The 21,183-nt window shown below is 40.6% G+C and overlaps 1 protein-coding gene across 32 annotated transcripts in view; it reads right to left on the minus strand.

The window, feature by feature from the left end:
- Nucleotides 1-21,183, minus strand: part of GPC5 (glypican 5) — a 676,292-nt gene that overhangs the window by 518,517 nt on the left and 136,592 nt on the right. Inside the window, exons 6-7 of one of the 32 annotated variants that reach the window (XR_005842199.2) lie at nucleotides 15,781-17,204; nucleotides 12,074-15,697 (exon numbers count right to left, since the gene is read on the minus strand). The exons of 28 other annotated variants lie outside the window; for them this stretch is intronic. Coding sequence is in view for 3 of the 4 variants with exons in the window: in XM_040653887.2 (XP_040509821.1) it covers nucleotides 20,376-20,685 (310 nt within the window). In the remaining variant the exon portion in view is untranslated. 3 more of the 32 variants (XM_025146763.3, XM_040653887.2, XM_040653843.2) reach the window with 3 other exon arrangements.

Raw genomic sequence — 21,183 nt, forward strand, 5'->3', positions numbered from 1 at the left:
AGCTTTCTCCTAAATACCTACAAGTAAAAAAGGGGCAAAAGCTGCACTTAATCACCTTCTGCTCTAGAGATGAGAATCAGGTCAAGTGTAACTGTCCAGTATCTTAAATAGTAGAGAGAAATAATCAGAAAAGATGTCTGTATATGCATATGGATACAGCAACATGGTTGAAAATTCTTTACAGATACAGCTCTATCTATGAAATACAGTCGCCTAGTTCTTTCTCTGTTTATCATAAGGCTTTTTACACAAAAGTAAAACTGTCATCCTCTGGTGAAAAGCACTTGTAAAATATTTGAGGGACTGTGGCTTTTAAAGTTTCAGTCAATCTTTTCAAGAGTTTCAGCATAAATACATTTTTTATCTAAACATAAACATGAAAAGAAATACTATAGTTCCTGACTGCAAAAGTAGAGCCTGCTGCTTACTGTTTATTTAACAAATAACTCTGCCAAACAGAGAACTTCCTCCTCAAAGACTTCATTATCTAACACCCCAGCTTTGCAATTACTTTTTTTGTGTGTGGTTACACACATAAGCAGTTCCTTTGATTTCAGCAGTATTCCACTGACTGCATTTACCTTCTCAAATGTCTTTTCATGGTCTGAGTTTAAGCAGATGACAAAGTCAAGGGAAAAAAAGCTTGCAAAAAAGACAAATTGGTTAGAGTATTTGGGCAAGGCTTCCTATGTTATCATGAAAGAGAGGTAGGTAATTCTTAAGGAAAGCTTCAAAAGAAGAAGCTTATCTCAGGGCTTCCCACTCACCTTCCAGAAGAGTCTTTCCAGCTCTGTTTGCTATTTTGGAAGCCTAAAAAGTTTAGGCAAGGAAAAAACCCAAAGTCAGATGCCTAAAGCACAGATTAAAATAATTCTCCATTTCTCTCTTGTTTGCAGACCAGGAATTGAAGCATGTGGACATCCAATATTGTGGTAGCATTAAAATGTAGTTTTTGGAACTGTTAGTCTACATCTCCGATTAGTCTAGAGAAGTTATGTCCTACAGTGGCAAATATAAAAGAAAGCTTCATCCCCAAGATTATAGAAAAGAAACACAGGTTAATTCCTTTCTCTCACATTCGCAAGGCATGTATCAGTGCTAGTTTGTGAAATATTTCCCTTCAGCATGAAGGAAAGCTTTTTCATTAAGTGTATTTATGCTAGTATGACTAGCATTGCAATTTGGACTCAATGCTTTCTATAGCTAAGAAATATTGAAAATCAAACAATTAATTATAAAAAGTTTTAATGCTAGGTAATTTTAATTTCTGTACATTGCAGTTCAGACATTTACTTTTTGGCCTTTGATAGTATGCCAGTGATACAATCTTTATAGTCTAGTTGGTTAGCATATTCATGACTTTAGCCTACAGAATTCCTCAGATGTGTCAGCAGGCACACAAAGAACATGTACAAGGGCTGTTCCAAAAGTAATACCTCCTATTTTATTATGTTGGCCTATGACATCAGAAGCAAATGTTGGTGGTGTGGCAGTAGAGGTTGAACCTTCCCAACAATATTCCATTACATTTTGTTGCCATGTGACAGATGGCAGCAGGGAGGCAGTCTAACAGAATGGCATCTGACATGGAAGCATGTATGAAGCAAAGGTGTGTCCTTGCACTCCTCCATGCAGAAATAATAGCACCAATTGACATTCATCGACAATTGCTGACTGTTTATGAAGATCAAACAGTGGATGTGAGCACAATGAGATGAGCCATGTTCCAGACAGCCATGCACAGCTTTCACACCACAAAACAGTCTCAATCAGCTCATCTGTGCAAAATGGCTAATGGTGATGACTGTGTTGAAAAATAATATAATGTAGCTGAGAATTTGCAATATCAAACAGTGTTATTGAGTTTTTTGTGCCTGTTGTAGATTCCATAGAAATAAATAGAAGACATCACTTTCAGAGCAACATACGTTCATATGTACATACCACGTAGTCACCTTATATCTAAAATAGTATATATATCATATATATATATAATACATATATAATTATATATGTAATAATTATATATATATATTGTAATAATATGTGTTATACACATTTAATAGTTACGACTTTTATAAAAATACATTTTGTCTTTATATATCTTAACACGTATACAAATATAATAATAAGTCATTTTGGGAAGGGAAAAATATTGAGATAAGAAAAATTATATAACATAGGATAAAAACTTCACATACAAATATGTGCTTGTCTTCAAAATTTAAAAAAAAAATCCTCTTCAAAAACCATTCATGTCTTTGACAACTAACAACTGATGTCTTTCTTCCAAATTTCAAAATATTTTCAAAAATTTATATCACTAATAGAATAGAACCATAGAATCATCAAGGTTGGAAAAGACCTACAAGATCATCCAGTCCAACCATCCACCTATCACAAGTATTGCCCACTAATCCGTGTCCCTCAGTATAACATCTAAATGTTTCTTGAACACCTCCAAGGATGGTGACTCTACCACCACTTTGGGCAGCTCCCAGAATCTCAGGAAAATCTCCCTGTTCATCCATGCTGGTCTTCTTCTCTGTCAGCTCATCTTGTGGCACAGCAGGATAGCCTGCTCCTGCACCTTTATTCACTCCTTATAATCATTGGCTGAAAGTAAAGCCCTTAGCACTCGTGTTTTACAGTCATTACATGTACATTTTTTTAGCAAGATGTAGGGGAGGTGATTGTCCCCTTCTACTCAGCTCTTGTGAGGCCCCATCTGGAGTATTGCATCCAGGCCTGGAGCCCCCAGTACAGGAAGGATGTGGAGCCCTTGGAGCGGGTCCAGAGGAGGGGCCCTAAGACGATCAGAGGGCTGGAGCACCTTTACTATGAGGAAGGGTTGAGGGAACTGGGATTGTTTAGCTTGGAGAAGAGAAGGCTCCAGGGAGACCTCATTGTAGCTTTTCAGTACTCGAAGGGAGCGTATAAACAGGAAGGGGAATGGCTGTTTACAAGGGTGGATAGTGATAGGACAAGGAGGAATGGCCTTAAACTGAGACAGGGGAGGTTTAGGTTATATATTAGGAGGAAGTTTTTCACACAGAGGGTGGTGACACACTGGAACAGTTTGCCCAAGGAGGTGGTGGATGCCCCATCCCTGGAGGCATTCAAGGCTAGGCTGGATGTGGCTCTGAGCAGCCTGGTCTAGTCATTGGTGATTCTGCACATAGCAGGGGGTTGAAACTGGATGATCATTGTGGTCCTTTTCAACCCAGGCCATTCTATGATTCTATGAAATAAGACTGCAAAGATCATAGATTTTCATACTAATAGCAACTTTAGTAAAAACAGCAATTTTTGTAACTAGTACATCTAAATGAATCCCTATTATAGCTGCAACTATTTCAGAAAAGAAAAAAAAATCAACACTTAATACACGAAGATTTCCCCCTTGCTTTAAAGGAGTAATCCATTCTGCTGCTGGCATCTTTACACCCATAATACCGAACACATACTGAGTGAATATCTGTACCCAGGGAGTACAACAAGCAAACCTCAATAACAGACTCAGCAAGAAATCTCAGTCACTTGGATATCTTTTTGTGCCCATCAGGCTGAGAATGCACATGGAGCAAAAGCCACAAGTAATTTGTAGCATTTCACAGTTACATTAACACCTCTAATTGTAACTGACAAGGCAATTAAGGCTGAAAAACATCCCAATACAGAGGCTTGTACATGATGATTGTCCCAGTGAAACAACCCATCATGTATTCCATTTGGAGGAAAACTGTTTCACTTTAGTTTCCGCCATTGATGCAGATGTCCCATTTCATCATGTCTTATTTAATATCTGTGTTGCTACTTCAAACAATTGCAAGCCGTTATATATAGCAGTTAAACAATTTTCATCACAAGTATCACCATCTATTTCCCCTCCCCCCCCCCAAAAAAAAAAGATATTGTTACGTATAATCGATTTAGATAATATTTTTAGAGTAATAAACAGACATTATTCTGAATACACATATATTTAGGATACATTATTCCCCCACCCAGACAATATCACTCATGTACTGGATTAGCCAGGTTTTGTACAGTGGTCTTTCATGTGGAACTGGTACTATTTTATGTTCTATCTAATTCATTCTACAGGAAATGCACAACTCCCTGTGGTGAGCAATAGCATGAGAGATTATGCACAAAAGCAGCATAGTGAAATTCTGTAATGACAAATTTACAGAAATTTCTTTCTTCAAAAACAAAGTTCTTCCAGACTTGTATTTGAAGAGGAGAGAATGCTTCCAATTAGATCTATTCTAATCCCAAGGGACTAAACGCTCTCTAGTAGTTAGAGTGTGTTAGATGCAAACGTCAGCTGTATCTTTTGCTTAAGTTTCATCTGAAAGGAATCCAGTTTATTTGCCCCAAAACTATTCCTCAACAGAAACTGAAGCAAAGAAACTAGGAATGAATGAGAAGTACATTCCTCATGCAAATTAAAATGTTAGTGTGGATGCCTCTGTGTTTGTTTCTCCATGTAGAAGCCAGGTCAGAAACATGTTCATTATTTAGAAGAAAATTATTTCCCTCCATTTTCTGGTCACCTATTTGGGATTTAAAACGAGTGATTTTTTTTTCATCTGAGAACTCTCCTGCCTCATAGCCGTTAATTGTTAAAATCTGTTTAAATTCTCAGTCACATCCTACTTATCATTAACTTTCTACATTTATATATCAAACATTAGTAATATCTGGCTATACTTTACACAGCTGTGATTAAAAACATACAGGGGAAACGCATCAAAATATTAAACCCAAACCTCACAATTTTATGCTGTATTAAAATCTTAAAGAATGTGAATCAAAAAATGCCTGAAAGCAGAATAATTAGGTAACTAGTTCTGGCAACTAATAAAATAGATAAACAAAATGATTGGCTTTACAAAAATACTGTGATCTACAATCAAAGTGTGACAGAGGTCATGTTAGAGGTGAATTGTGGATTTCAGAATGCACTTTTACTCTCTTTCCCAAATTATTCTCAAGCTAGTCAAGGAAACAAACAAATGTCATGGCGACATACAAGCCTTTGCAGGCCCGAAAAGCAAAGTGAACTCTTTAAGATACCACCAAGATGTTAAAGAGAACTGGAAAACAAGATTTGTGAAGAAGGGCTGAATGAATTGTTTTTTTCAGCCTAGGAAAGACCAGGCTGAGGGAGGATCTCATCCCAGACTTCAGTTCTTTAAAAGCAGATACAAAAAAATGAAGAAATACTCATTCTCCAGGCATGCAAAGACAGCAAGATCTAAGAGTCAGAATTTTCTTATGGAAATGCTGTTTGTCTATAAAAAAACATAATTCACCACGTGAACAACTAAACACTGGAATAGGCTGCCCCAGAGAAGTGGTGAAATCTCTGTCAATGAAAATATCCAAGATTCAGCTTGATGCAGTCCTGAGTAACTAATCTATGGGCCTTCCCTGAACTGAACATTGGACTAGACCTTAGGTGCCTGAACTTTTGGCTTGCCTGGGCCGCACTGAGTGAAGAGGAATTGTCCTGGGCTACATGTAGAATACCTAACATATTTAATGTATATAAGTAACAAAACCTTTTTTTAAAAAAAAATGCTTTGTATCAAAACATAAAAAAAGAGGGTAACAAAAAATATTTGACCTTGGCTTTGTGAAACTAATGCATGAATATATGGTTCGATGGAAGTGGTTGCAATTCCTAGTGACTCCTCCAGATGTTCCTCAGAGATTTTAAATCTAATTTTGCTCTTCCTGTGCTTCAACTTTGAAAATAGTTCTTAACAAATGTACATACTGCCAAAAAAAAAACAATGATGTGAATCAGGCGTGATTGTGAACTCAGGGATATTTTTCTCTGCCACAACGGGGCTTATAAAATTCTAGTAGAGAGACATCATCAAATTTCTCTTTGAGTTGAATGTCTAATTGCAACTCCATACATTCCATCTGAAAATTTGCATGCTGCACACCACGTTTCATCTATTAGTAGATAGGACTCTTATTACTCTGCATTCTTAAATCTTGTCAATCAGACATTTTTGGCAATTCATATTACCAGCCCTTTCATGAATACAAAGACAGGCTTACATGAGAATTTTGAAACATATATTAATTATAACATTTTGAAACATAGTTTTTTTTTCTTAGTCTTTACTTTTATCTGTGCTTTAGATTTTATCATAAAACATTTAACTTGTTATGTCAATTTCACTTGTGGCCACTAAATACATGATTTAGAGAATTTACAAATTCTGAGAAAAAGGGAATATATGTAGGTATAATGTGTGTCCTCTGTAAACTCACCTTCAGCACGCTTGAATTAGAAAACTGACACGTACTTGTTTAGAGCAGGCATGTCCAACTCGCAGACTGCAGGCTGCATGCGACCTGGCCTGGGCCTCATTGTGCCCCACCTCCTGCCCTATGCCATCATAATGGTGTCTATTCACCACCAAGTGATTCAGCCTGGTTCCATGTATGCACCCATGGCTTGGCAATAACCAAATATCGGTGTCCTGTTACTGCTGTCTGGGCTGAAACCAGAGCAAGGGTAGTGGGCAGTGCAGTGCCGACTCAAGGCAAATGATTCTATGCATTTTGATACACTGGCTAAACAGAGTTCTGTGAACAGAGAGAAATATGCAGCTGTGCTTTCTGTTTTAATAAAGGAATTTGAGAAAGGGCTGCCAAAAAAAAAATCTTTTTTTTTTTTTTTGTATGTTTTCTACTCTATTTTCAGTCAACAAAATATACTTACCTGCAAATTTTCAAATGGAATGTACAGAGTTGCAATCAGATACTCAGAAAACTTAGCCATATCTCTCTAACAGAATTTTATCTTACTAAGGAGAAATATCCCTCATTTCACAACCACACCTCACTCATGTAATTGTTTTTTGGCAGTACGTACATTTGTGAACAACTGTTTTCATGGAAGAAGCACCAGAAGAGTAAAATTTCATCAAACATCTCTGACAGACACCCTCAGAAGTCACTAAGAATTGCAATCTCTTCCACTGAATGACACTGATGTGTTAATTTCACAAAAACAGCATCAATCATCCTGCTAGTTTTATGGGTTTGCTGCTTTCTTTATCTTTTATTAAAAAATGTTAAAAAACTGAAATAAGCTTAGTTACGTATATACATGCTCTTTTTCATCACTGGTGAAACTGCATCGCTAATGGTAGTGAATACGCTGAAAAAATAGTGTTTTGTAGCTGAGAATTTGCTCTATCAAACAGTGTTATGGGGCTCTTTGTGTCTATTGTAGTTTCCATAGTAATAAACAGGAGGCATTACTTTCGGTGCAATCACCATATATACAGCCCAAGACAATACCTCCTCACCCAATGCGGCCCAGGCAAGAATAAAGGTTGGACACTCCCCGTTTAGGGGATTATTACCTGTATGTTGCCCCCTACTGGTTTGACTATGTGTGGTGGGTGCAGGAGGCACAGTTGAACACCGCACTGTGCCCTCCCTTCCCCAACTTTCTGCTGCTGCTTATGCAATCCGTGCTTGAGCGACATTTGGAAACCCTAAGTGAGCCACTGCAATTAGAGTCAGCCTTGCCTGCCTCTTTTTCCTTCTCCTTGTGGAAATTGCCGAGGTTAGCTGCTTCGGAACTGTCCCGGACCGAACAGCAGCGACTGACTACGAGGTACAGGGCGGTTTCGCTCGGTTCCTTCATCCAGGGAACCCCGAGATAACAGAGCAGCCCGGCAGCTCTCGCGAGAGCGGCTGACGCGGCGTGGCCGTTGCCTGGGCAACGGCTCTGCATTCACGGCCCCTTGCCTTGAGAACGCCTCAGGAACGGAGAGGAGGAGTCGGGGCGTGTGAATCACGTGGGCTGTTCAAACGCGGAGAAACCGTAAACGACCGTTCATGGGACTACACAGGAAGGAGGATTGCTATCCCTGTGAAGAGAGTGATAAATGCGGGGCCACCTGTTATAACGGCCTAGTAACAGGGTGAAGGCGGTGCCAGCACTACCGGCAAGAGGGCAGGGCTGATAAGTCACATTCCATTAAGGCTACCTGAATAGTGCTAGTGAGTCTGCTGGTTTGCCATAGCTGTGGCCCGGCAGAAGGCTGCTTCCAGGAAAAATGTGGAGACCCAGACTGAGGTCCCGTGCACACATGTAAGGAAGGCTGCTGCCAAGAAAAATGTGGAGATTCAGACTGAGGTCCCAAAACAAAATGCTAGCATGCAGGTCTCTGGCTGTAGTGAGTGCCTGGCCTTTGAAGCAGTACTAGGTGAGGGTGACAGCACTTGTGTAAGATGCAACCAGCTAAATGACTTACTCAGCCTTGTGGTTGACCTGAAGGAAGAGGTGGAGAGGCTGAGGAGCATAAAGGAATGTGAGAGGGAGATTGATTGGTAGTGCCAGACTCTATTGGCCCCAAGATCTTGGCAGCCAGCAGAGGCTCCACACAGAGTAAGTCACCCACTGCTGCCTTGCAAACAGGTGACAGAGGGGAACTGGCAGGCAGACAGTGTTCCTGCTCCAGATAACCCCCTGTGCTCTCCTCCCCCTAGGAACAATGGTTAAGAATCGGGGTGTGGGGCAGTGGCAAAAGGCCCCTGCTCGGTGATACAGGCATGTCCTCCCAGAGATTCCCCTGCCTCCCCGTCTGCCCCTGCAGAATAGGTACAGTGCTCTGCAGGGACAACTGGGCAATGGCAGTGATGATGGTTCTCCCCACTTGGTGGTGTTACCAAAGTCTAACCAGTCCTCACTTAGCATAAAAACCTCATCAGCAAAGAAAAAATGATGGGTCATTGTCATTGGTGACTGCTGAAGGGGACAGAAGGGCCAATATGTAGACCAGACCCTCTACACAGGGAGGTCTGCTGCCTCCCAGGAGCCAGAGTCAAAGATGTGAGGAAAAAACTTCCTTCCCTAGTTCAGCCCTCAGAGTACTATCCCCTGTTGTTATTTCAGGTTGTCAGTGATGATACAGGAAGAAATTCCCTAAAAACTATGAAAAAGGACTTCAGAGCCTTGGGGTTACAGGTAAAGGGTTTGGGAACACAAGTTGTGTTCTCCTCTATCCCTCCAGTTATAGGGAATAATGAGGGACTAAATATGATGGGCTAACGGATTAATACCTGGCTCCGAGCCTGGTGTGCCCAGCAGGGGTTTGGGTTTTTTGACCTCTGCTCTGTTTGCACGAGACCAGACCAATAGGAGTAGCTTCTTCCACCAGTGGAAAGGGGTCTTAAGATGGGAGTTGGGAAGGTTCACTGAAAGAGCTTTAAACTATGTACAAAGGGTAGTGGGGGTGTAACTGGGGTCACTAGAATGGAGCCTGTATGTAACCTCCCAGCGCTTGAAGAGAGGGATGTGCTAGTAAGATCCCACAGTCTTGTGTCTTGGTGAGGAGAAGGACAACTCACCCTTTTGTAGGAAGAACACAAGGGTTGGTGTGCGGCTGGTGGCTGTGGAAACACCTGAGTATGGTCATGAGAGTATTAGGGCTACTGCCACTCAAAAGGAGGCCTAACTCAGGTGCCTTTACACTAATGCACGCAGCATGGGTAATAAACAGGAGGAGCTGGAGGCCATTGTGAGGTCAGAAGGCTATGATATAGTCGCTATCACGGAAGTGTGGTGCAATGATTCTCACAGCTGGAGTGCTATGATGAATGGCTACCGACTTTTCAAAAGAGATAGGCAAGGCAGGTATGGTGGTGCTGTAGCCCTCTATGTTAAGAAAGAATGTGAATGTGTGGAAATTAATTATGGTGATGATAGGGTGGAGAGCTTATGGGTCAGAGTAAAAGCAAAGGCTAATAAGTCTGATATTATTGTGGGAGTCTGCTACAGGCCACCCAACCAGGATGAAGAGGTGGACAAGACACTTTATAGACAGTTGGGTGAGGTCTCAAGGTCACTCACCCTTGTTCTTGTGGGGAACTTCAACTTCTCAGACATTTGCTGGATTTATAGTACAGCAGATAGCGAACAGTCCCAGAGGTTCCTAGAGTGTGTGGGAGATAACTTCCTGACACAGCTGGTGAAGGAGCCAATAAGGGGAAGCAAAATCCTGGACCTGCTGTTTGTTAACAGAGAAGGTCTTGTGGGGGATGTAAAGGTTGGAGGCCGTCTGGTGCACAGTGATCATGAGATGCTAGATTTCTCAATCCTTGTTGAACCGTAGAGGGGAGTCAGCAGAACTGCCACCATCGTTGAGAAGGTCCCCTGGGAGGTAGTTTTGGAGAGCATGGAAGCCCAGGAAGGCTGGGAATACTTTAAGAAGTTATTTTTAAGGTGCTGACCATCCCCAGGTCACAGAAGATGAGCCGATGAGCAAAGAGGCCAGACTGGCTGAATAGACACATTTGGCTGGATCTCAAGAATAAAAGGAAAGTTTATGGTCTCTGGAAGAGTGGGCAAGCTACTTATGATGATTACATGTATGTAGTTAAGCTGTGCAGGGAGAAAATTAGAAAAGCCAAAGCCCAGCTAGAACTGAACTTGGCCACTAAGGTAAAGGAATACCAATAAATAGTTTTATAAATACATGAACAGCAAGAAGAGGGCTAGGGAGAATCTCCATCCCTTGTTGGACGCCGAGGGCAATTTGGTGACTAAGGATCAGGATAAGGCTGATGTACTTAATACCTTCTTTGCCTCAGTCTTTATAATAGTAAGACTTGTTACTCCCTGGGAACACAGCCCCCTGCACTAGTAGATAGGAATGGGGAAGAGGATAAGCCCTGCACGATCCATGAAGAGATGGTTTTGGACCTGCTCTGAAAGCTGGATGCTCACAAGTCCATGGGGCCAGATGGATTGTACCCTAGAGTGCTGAGTGAGTTAGTGGATGTGGTTGCCAAGCCACTCTCCATCATCCTTTGGCAGTCCTGGCTAACTAGGGATGTCCCAGTGGACTGGAGACTGGCAAATGTGACGCCCATCTTCAGAAAGGGCCAGAAAGATGATCCTGGAAGCTACAGACCTATCAGTCTCACCTCAGTGCCTGGGAAGGATATGGAACAATTAATCTCGGGAGCCATCCTGGACCAGTTAAAGGTCAACCAGGGGATCAGGCCCAGTCAGCATGGGTTTATGAATGGGAGATCCTGTCTGACAAACTTGATTTCATTCTATGACAAGGTGACCTGCTTAGTGGATGAGGGTAAGGCTGTCAACGTGGTCTACCTGGACTTCAGTAAAGCCTTTGATGCTGTCCCCCACAACATCCTTGTGGAGAAGCTGGCTGCCCACGGTTTGGATGGGTGTACACTCTGCTGCATGAAAGACTGTCTGGATGGCCAGGCCCAAAGAGTTGTGGTCAATGGAGTTAAATCCAGCTGGCGGCCAATCACGAGCAGTGTCCCACAGGGCTTGGTACTGGGGCTGCTTCTATTTAACATCTTCACTGATGATCTTGATGAGGGGATCGAGTGCACCCTCAGTAAGTTTGCAGACAACACCAAGTTGGGAGGGAGTGTTGATCTGCCTGAGGGGAGAAGGGCACTACAGAGGGACCTGGATAGACTGGATCGATGAGCCAAGCAAACTGTATGAGTTTCTATAGGGCCAAGTGTTGGGTTCTGCATTTTGGTCACAACAACCCCAGGAAACCCTACAGGCTTGGGGAGGAGTGGCTGGAAAGGTGCCTGACGAAAGGGACCTTGGTGTACTGATGGACAGTTGGCTGAATATGAGCCAGCAGTGTGCCCAGGTGGCCAAGAAGGCGAATGGCATCCTGGCTTGTATCAGGAATGGCGTGGTGAGCAGGACTAGGGAAGTCATCCTACCCCTGTACTCAGCACTGGTGAGGCCTCACCTTGAGTACTGTGTTCGGTTTTGGGCACCTCAGTACAGAAAGGACACTGAGGTGCTGGAGCAGGTCCAAAGAAGGGCAACTAGGCTTGTAATGGCCTTGGAGAATATGCCCTTTGAGGAGAGACTGAGGGAGCTAGGGCTGTTTAGTCTGGGGAAAAGGAGGCTGAAGGGAGACCTTATTGTTCTCTTCCAATATCTGAAAGGTGCTTACAGTGAGAGTGGGGTAGGTCTCTTCTCACTGGTGACAGGTGACAGGACGAGGGGAAATGGCCTCAAGTTGCGTCAGGGTAAGTTCAGGTTGGATATTAGGAAACACTTCTTTACAGAAACGGTTGTTAAGCACTGGAATAGGCTCCCCAGGGAGGTGGTTGAGTCACCATCCCCGAATGCGTTTAAAAATTGGTTGGATGTAGTGCTCAGGGACATGATTTAGCGGAGGGTTGTTAGAGCTAGGGTAGTATGGTTAGGTCGTAGTTGGTCTTGATGATCTTTAAGGTCTTTTCCAACCTGAGTGATTCTATGATTCTAAATACTGGCTGTTCAGTAACAAGACAAGGGAAGGAGCTTGCCTTTGCTCTGATCTGGACACCCTTGGACTCATGGACCAGGAAAGAGTTACAGCTGCTCAGGAATTGATTTGATACAGAAGTTTTGGTCTTGGTTTCCATATCTGTTCCTTACAGTGATCAGTGCCTTTGGGGTTTTTTGTTTGTTTGTTTTTTTCTTTTTCACCTTTCTCTAGTGTCCTCCTCTAAATGTTTAAAGTAGTTCCTCATGATACACTACTTAAACACTGGTGGTTGCTAATACTTGCCTAACTAGCTTTGTATAGCTTTCCAAACACTTAGGTGATGTAAGCACAGAATGACTCAGATAATTCAATAATATAGACTGGTCTGTATTGCTCATTCCTCAAAGCTGTGAACTCATTGTTTAAACATAGCTAAGGCCAAATCAAGTTCATCACTCAGCATTTGCGTTAGAAGAGGTTTAAAAGCACATGGCCTAAGTAATAAGAGCTTGAAATTAATGTTATTTTTGTGTAAAATTCAAGACTGCTGCAAATCACAGCTCTGCTTAAGCAGTTTTTAATGTTAATGCAAACTGAGCTACAGTGTTGCATGAGGCTGTTATATGCCATATATAATGCCCTGGTTAAAACTGAAGAAATATCTGCAGAACACTGGCAAACCCTGGAGACTTTCATCTTAACATACTGTGCTAGTTTACCTTTTAAATCTGAATTACAACTACTGAAAACAACAAAAGCAAGCACTGTGTTTAATACAGGACAGACTGCCCCTGAGTAGCAAACTTCTCTGTAATAAAAAGAATTTACAGTCTTCTCCACTGGGTGGCAACCTAGGATGCAGCAACTGCATCTCCTGATACAACAGCTTTCTCCCGAGGATCACCAAAAGGAAAAATCAGTAACTGTTAACATTAACCTAACGTTTCTGCTTCTCTCAGTGTGCAATTGGCAACACAACAAACATGTGGAAAAAGTGAAACTTCGAAAAGCAGTGAACGATTGTGGCCTAATCAGACTGGGTATGGACCTAATGAGTATTAGCATAGCCCCCCCCCCCCCCCCCCCCCCCCAAAATCCCATTTTTTAAAGTTTTTTTTCTTTTCAGTTTTTCTTTTAACATGGTCATGAAATACAGACTATACTCACCCTTACAAATATTTGAAACCAATGCTTATTTCTAGCTTTCTCACATATATTATGCATATCATTCCATAAATAATTAGAAGCAATAATTTTAGTAGTCACTTTAATTTATATCAGGAAAATATAAGATTCAATGACGGGAAAAAAAAGCCACTAATTCCTATGCTTGTTTCTGATTTGTTTAAAATGCATTTTGCCTCTCAGAATTCCTCACAGAATTCCATAGAACAAGGACTCCATCCCAGAATACTTGTAAACCAACTCATTTTCTAAATTTATTTTTGGCAACCAGGAACAAAATCAGGCAAAATATAAAGGCACAGTCCATTCTGTCATCGTTGCATGATTAACGTAATTCTAAAGAAGTAACAATTAATAAATGGACTGCAAAGAGGAAAAGAGCAAAGTGGAAGACAAAGGAAAGAAAATAATATTGAAGCTATTGAGAACAACTGACTGTCCAAAAAGTGCAAATATGAGGTACCAAAAAAAAAAAAAAAAGAAAAAAAAAAGAAAAGAAGAAGAAAGGAGGGTTCACCTTAGAAAAAGGAGGAAAAATCACATCAGGTTTATTTCCAGTAGAAAAATAACAGGAAATTATGTAACAATTTGAGCTCTTTGTACTGCATGAAAATAAGAAAAAAAAACATACCTGCATTACTGTTGAGAAGCCCCTACCAATTCATAATATTTCTGCTATAACCTCTAGCTCTCAACTCCTAGTTCTGAGTGACTGTTGAAAAGTAGAACTCTGTGGATCCACCATACACAGACCTTGATGGATGTGAACATACAACTGAGAGTGATCATTAGATTATAACTGTTTGTACCCATTTGAATGTCCATCAATACCACTTTTTTGTGTGTAAGATGAAGATGATTCAGAAATATCCACTGCAGTGTCATGGACAAGAACTTAAAATAATTCTTGTAGAAATGTCACCACTCAGGAAGCTCTAATCATAGAATCATAGAATCACTCAGGTTGGAAAAGACCTTAAAGATCATCAAATCCAACCACGACCTAACCATACTACCCTAGCTCTAACAACCCTCTGCTAAATCATGTCCCATAACCTAGTAACAGCAACCACTCTCTAGGGTCAGCCAGCAGAAACTCAGAAGAAAACATCAGTATTTTCTCCCTCCTCTTCCTTGTGTGCAGTCTTCTAGTTTCTGGCAAATTACAGAAGACAGAATTACATCCTACATATTATATCCTACATTATACTGACAAAGTTAGTATCAATAGTCCTTGACAAATTCTTCCATTAAGCTGTCTAACCTTTCTTTGAACCCAGGTATACTTATGCTTCCACACTGTCTTGGGACAGCGACTCTGTGATTTAACTACAGGCTTTGTAAAAAGGTATCTTCATTTGTTAGTCAGTTGAACAGGTTGTTTATTTTTGGCAGCTGAGAAGGACTATTGCCTATTCAGTTTTTCCCGTTTATGAACTGGAAATCTGTTTGGGACAAAGATTTCCAAATATTTCAGGAAAGTGATCTCATTTAAGCCTTAAAGTACATATCACTGTCATTATTCTCTCATTATCCAGGTGTCCTTTTTATTTTTTTAATTGGGGAAGGGGAAAGAGGTTGGAGTAGAGGGGAAGAAGAGTGAGAGGGTGAAGAACATGTCTCAAAATAAAAGGAATGCTAATTTTAACATGGTACAACATAATACTTATTACAGTAGATTTGTCATGGGTAATTTTCATTGAGACTATTTTGGTGCTGGATTTCTTTTGTTTGGAAACAGTGTTTCTCAGCAGAAAGTTTATTTCTGACATTATCAAGATATTACAATTTGTTTGAACTGAAGAGAACTAAGGAAAAAGTAGAAAAAATACATTTTAATATTACTAAATGCAGAGTTGTATAGAATAGCAATGATATTTAGAGACAGATGTAGGTAATAGCAATATCATGTCTTACTGGAATTCCAGCTTGCTTTCCAGGTGCTTTCTCCTTTCCCTTCAACAAAGGATGTACCTGAAGACTTTTAGTACAATTTTCCATATTTGGAACCTTTTCATTTCACAATACCAGTCCTCACTCTAACGTTCCCCAAATGGAAGCTGACCTCAGGATGAAATCTCCACTTTTGCCTTATCATCTCAGTATATTTCAGTTGCTGTATTTCATTTATCCTCCAAGTCATTCTCCCCATGATTAAATCAACTGCAGAATTTTTCTAGTTTTGCATGTCTTCTGAAAATCTCTTCCTAAGTGGAGTGAATTCATTTTAGAAACATGTTGAAGCTGTTCATAACAGAAAAAAAAATCTAACTACATCTTGTATGCATACCTCTTCATTGTAGACTGACAGGTGAAGTTGATGTTATATTGTTCCCTGGTACAGGAAAGTTTAAATTAATAAGATTAGAATAATTACATGTGTGCATATAAATGAGAAAAAAATAATGCAATATTGTGCTGCCTATTTATCAGATGAAACTTCCTAGAAAATGTGTTGCTGTATCCCTAAGGAAAGAATTTGTTGCCTCCCTATGAAATGATAATCTTGTTTACTCAGAACAATACCAAATGCTAACTTCCTTATATGTAAGGTCTATTTCCTGTTTATGGAAAGAGGGAAAAAGGGAAATTTGATTGAAATCTTACAGAAAACTGCTCATCTGAACAAGTGTACAATCTTCTTACGTATGGATTCTCTTTATGTATTCCACTCCAATTTGTGTACACAGCTGAGACAAGAGTTTTTCGTCATGAGCATCTGTTTGACTCATCATATGTGCTGCATCTATCACTGTAAACTGTTCCAATAGCAGTGTTGAAGCATCTGCCACTTAAGCTCTTCCTCTACAATGGAGTTCAAATCCTAGAGGAATCCGAAAGAAGGATGCAGAGAAAAACAACTGATTGAGCCTAGTTGATGTTCAGAAAATTTTCAGCTTCAGTGATCACCTTCTGTAGGTGGTGCACAGTGTTACACCTGTAACTTACAGCTCCCTGAGGCACAGAGTAGAAGCAATCCATATCTGTAGTCTCTTTCTGAGAGTCATGACATACATTAGGCATTATTTCCATTTATTCTGTTAGGGTGCAAGCCTTTTTTCATCTGGCTTGCATGTTCTTGAGGGCAAGATGCAGATTATGTAAGCTTTGCAGCTCCTCTCGGCTGCTCATGTTGACTCATTCCCGGTGGTTACAGAGGGTAAAAACAGCTAGTCCACCAGCACTATTTAGGACACGGCACTCTCCTCTGACTATACAGCCTCAAGAAGTTCAGATAAGACACCAAAATTTTGCACAGCTAAAAGATGTCACTTGAATTTCATCCCCCAAATGAAGTCTTTCTTTTATACTCAAATATAGCATTTTAAAGATATGAAACCAAAAGAATCTACAGTATTGACTGATTTTTTATGATTTTTTTTCTCTCAAATATATTCATTTACTAAGCACTTAAAAGTAGAAAAGGGGTGGCACAAGCTAGCTATCAATTCCTGAACTTCCTGGAAGAATTTCCTATGAAAAACTAGTTCTCTAGATATAAAAATACAAGTTTGAAATGAAATGGTTACTGGCAAGATCTCTGTAAGTACAGTCTGTGCTGTCAAAAGGCTGAAGGGCAGCACACCAGAATGAGCTTTCATTGGTTTGAATGATAGTCATATCTCTCCTGCACTAGATATGAATGCAGTCAAGAACCACTTGCCTTGATCTTGGAACTGCTGTTCAAGAAACTGAGGAAAGTAAAGTGATAATCTGCAAATACAAAAGATCTGTTAAAAAAACAAAACAAAACAAAACAACAACAACAAAACCTATAATGGTTTATGTAGTCTTTCTCCACTAGCTGATCTCTGGGATTCTTGTGCTGTTCAGTACTGCTCTTCCATTTGGTGCTGCTGCTTGTTAACTGACCACATTGATAATAGTTTTGAATGGAAAATAAAACATCCTTCTACCAAAAGATTTGCCTGTTCTGACTTTTAAGTTAGTTTTTGTTTATTTCAGACAGCTTCTCTGCAAGGATTTCAGGAGGAACTAGTAATATATTATCCTCATCTAGATAGAATACAGTATGCTGCTTTGATGTTCAAACTGAAAGCAACCATCCTAAGTATCTGCCATGCTATCTGTGTAGCTTCTTGAAGTATTTCATTAAACAAACAAACAAATAAAAATCTGCAGTTTTATTAGACTGTAACCTAGGATAGACTTATTACTTCCTCTATTATTGCTGTCTTCATGTGTAATTCAGAGAAGGTTTTAAAAACATCAGGATATTAAAGCGAGACATATTAAAAGGAGAGTGAGAAGAAACATACTAGTGTGTGGGAATATAAACTTCCCTCAGATGTTGCTGTCATTGTTATTGGAAAAAAGGACAAAAACATACCGATTTTCATAACACTATATAAGAACTGCATATTTAAAATAGAGGAAATAGAGAGAAAATTAAAGGATTTTTTTCTGTTTATTCCACAAACTAAGTTTCTCCAAATACATTCCTACTTTTAGTTAGCCCTCATAATCAAAACATAAGATTGCATACCTTATTCAATGGTATGTTCCATCTTTGATAAAAGTTACTAAGAAAATGCAAGCAGGTTACTTGGGTCCTGCACAATCCTTCTATCTCACAGTTATCTTCATACATCAATTTGACCAGAAGTCCTGCACTACCAAAAACTGATTAGTAGAACTGAACTGATATGGATATTTAAAAAAAAAAATGTATTACTATCTGTGAAATAGCTCAAAGCTTATGCAAAATGGTTTTGAACCAATCTCCACGTTTAACACCTAGTGTTTAGAGTATTTTGTTTTTCCTCTCAGTGTAGGTACTTTGTATTAGTTGTTTAAATGCATCCGAGTTTCTAGATATTTTAGGCTTGGCTTATATAATGTAAATTCTATCACTACCTTTAGACATCTACATTAATGACCTTTAGAGCAAATGGAGAGAAACTTCTAGTAAACTCTATCCAACTACTTAAAGCCTAACTGAACTGCATCCTGCAAGGGCGCATTTATCTCTTTACTAAAAAAGGTCAAAAAGCCAATTCAGATATGCATTTCTTCACAAATACCTAAAGTAGAAAAGATAAAGAATACAGCAAGTATCAACAGTGGAAGTTCTTATTAATACAAGACATTAATGTTGCCAAAATATGTGTTTAAAAATTAATAAGGAAGAGACTCCAGCCCCAGATTCCCTTGCTATATATTTAGTTCAAGGAGCAGTATTACACACTAGAATGCTACAGTGCATACAGGAAGCACATGGGAAGAATCTGTACAGACTCTAGTCTAACAATTTAATTACCTTGCTTTCACCTGTACTTCACTGTATCTTCCTATATGGCATCCTGTTGAATACTGTACTGTCAGATTTAGACACATTCTTGACTAGGTTACTTACTAAGCCTGCAGTATGGCATATGTAAGTGCATTCATGTATCTTTTTTATAGAATCATAGAATGGCTTAGGTTGGAAGGAACCTTAAAGATCATCTACTTTCAGCATCCCTGCTGTGGTCACAGTTGCTAACCACTAGATCAGGCTTCCCATCCAACCTGACCTTGAACGCCTCCAAGCATGGGGCATGCACAACTCTGGGCAAACAGTTCTAGCGCCTCACAGCACTCTGAGTAAAACATTTATTCCTGACATCTATCCTAAATCTCCCCTCTTTTAAGTTTCAAACCATCTCCCTTTGTCATATCACTACCAGACTATGTAAAACATCAGTCTCCTTCCTGCTTATAAGCCCCCTTCGAATACTGGAAGGCCAAAATAAGGTCTTCCCGGAGCCTTCTCTTCTCCAGGCTGAACAAGTCCAGCTCCCTCAGCCTATCTTAACAGGAGAGGTGCTCCAGATCTCTGATCATTTCTGTGGCCCTCCTCTGGACCCACTTCAACTGCTTCACATCTTTCTCGTGCTGGGGACCCCAGGTCTGAATGCAGCACTACAGATACTCTAGAAGGGGTCTCATGAGAGCAGAGTAGAGAGGGACAATCACTTCCCTTGCCTTGCTGGCCAACCCTCTTTTGATGAAGCCCAGGACACAGTTGGTATTCCAGGCTGCAAGCACACACTGCTGGCTCATTTCCAGCTTGCCATCCACCAGTACCCTGAAGTCGTTCTCCATAGGGCTACTCTTGATGAGTTCCTCCCCTAGGCTGTACACTTATCTGGGATTGCCACAACCCACATGAAACATCTTTCATTCGGTCTTGTTGAATCTCATTATGTTCATGTGGGCCCACTTTGCAAGCCTGTCCAGGTCCCTCTGCATGCATCCATCCCTTCCTTCTATTGTGTCAACTGCAACACTCAGCTTGGTGACATCAGGAAACTTGCTAAGGGTACACCTGATCTTACGTCACTGACAAAGCTATTGAAGAGCACTAGTCCAAACACTGATCCCTGGGATATACCACTTATCACCAGCCTCCACCAGGACACAGAGCTTTTGATCACAACACTCTGGTTGTGACGATGCAACCAATTCCTTATCCTCTGAATCCAGTCTTCAAATCCATATCACTCCAACTTAGAGATAAGGATGTGGTGCGGGACCATGTAAAGGCCTTGCACAAATGCAGGCAGATAGCATCAGTTGCCCTTCCTTTGTCCATCGATGCTGTTACTCCAACATGGAAGGACATCAGACTGGTCAGGCATGGTCTGCCCTTGGTGAAATCATGCTGGCTGACTTGGATCACCTCCTCATTTCATGTGTGCCTTAATTTCCAGGAGGATCTGTTCCGTGATTTTCCCAGGCACAGAGGTGAGGCTCACCAGCCTGTCATTCCCCAGGTCTTCCTTTCTCCCTTCTTCAAAGACGGGAATGATGTTTCCCTTTTTCCAGTCACCAGAGTCTTTGCCCTGCCTTTTCAATGTGGAGAGTGGCTTGGCAACCACATTAGCCAGTTTCTTCAGAAACCTTGGATGCGTGTCTGATGCGATCTGACTCCACAGACTTGTACACAATCAGTGTTGCCATGTGGTCTCGAACTTGCTCTTTGCTTACAGTGGGAGGGATTTTGCTTCCCCAATGCTTGTAAAGTAGTTCAGGGACCCAAGAGACATGAGAAGCCTGATGGCCAATGAAGACTGAGGCAATGAACTCACTGAGTATCTCAGCCTTCCCCATGTCTGTTGAAGCCAATTTTGCCTTCTCATTCATCATACAGGGTACACTCTCTTTTGCCCATCTCTTCTGACCAATGTACCTGTAGAAACACTTCTTGTTATTTTTCACATCTCTAGTCAAGTTTAGTTCCACCTGCATCTTGGCTTTTCTGATCCCATCTCTGCATATCTGGATGGTATTCCCATATTCTTCCCAGGCCACCCATTCATTAGTTTTAGCTTCAATCTTTTTCATAGAGAACTATCACTGATTTGTGCTTGTCTGCATGGGTAAACTTAAAATATCACTCACAACATATTAAAGACACAAATGCAAATAGGCCAGCAAAGCATCATTAAATTTCTGAGATACCACACTTTCATAATTAAAATTCTTTCTGAATCGGTGTCTTCAATTTGGTTTGTTATTCAAGAAACTGAGTAAAAAATGAGCTAACAACACTGATTTCTGAATTCACAAGCTGCATTAGTTCAGCCTAAATTTCCCTGAGTGCCAACATGTAGTCGAGTGCTAAAAAATACCTGACCCTGAGAATGCAGTGTAATAGCAGTAGCTAGAACAAAACAGTCTCCATAAT

Source organism: Gallus gallus, chromosome 1 (genome assembly GCF_016699485.2).
Source record: "Gallus gallus isolate bGalGal1 chromosome 1, bGalGal1.mat.broiler.GRCg7b, whole genome shotgun sequence".
In the NCBI taxonomy this organism is placed as follows: Eukaryota; Metazoa; Chordata; class Aves; order Galliformes; family Phasianidae; genus Gallus; species Gallus gallus.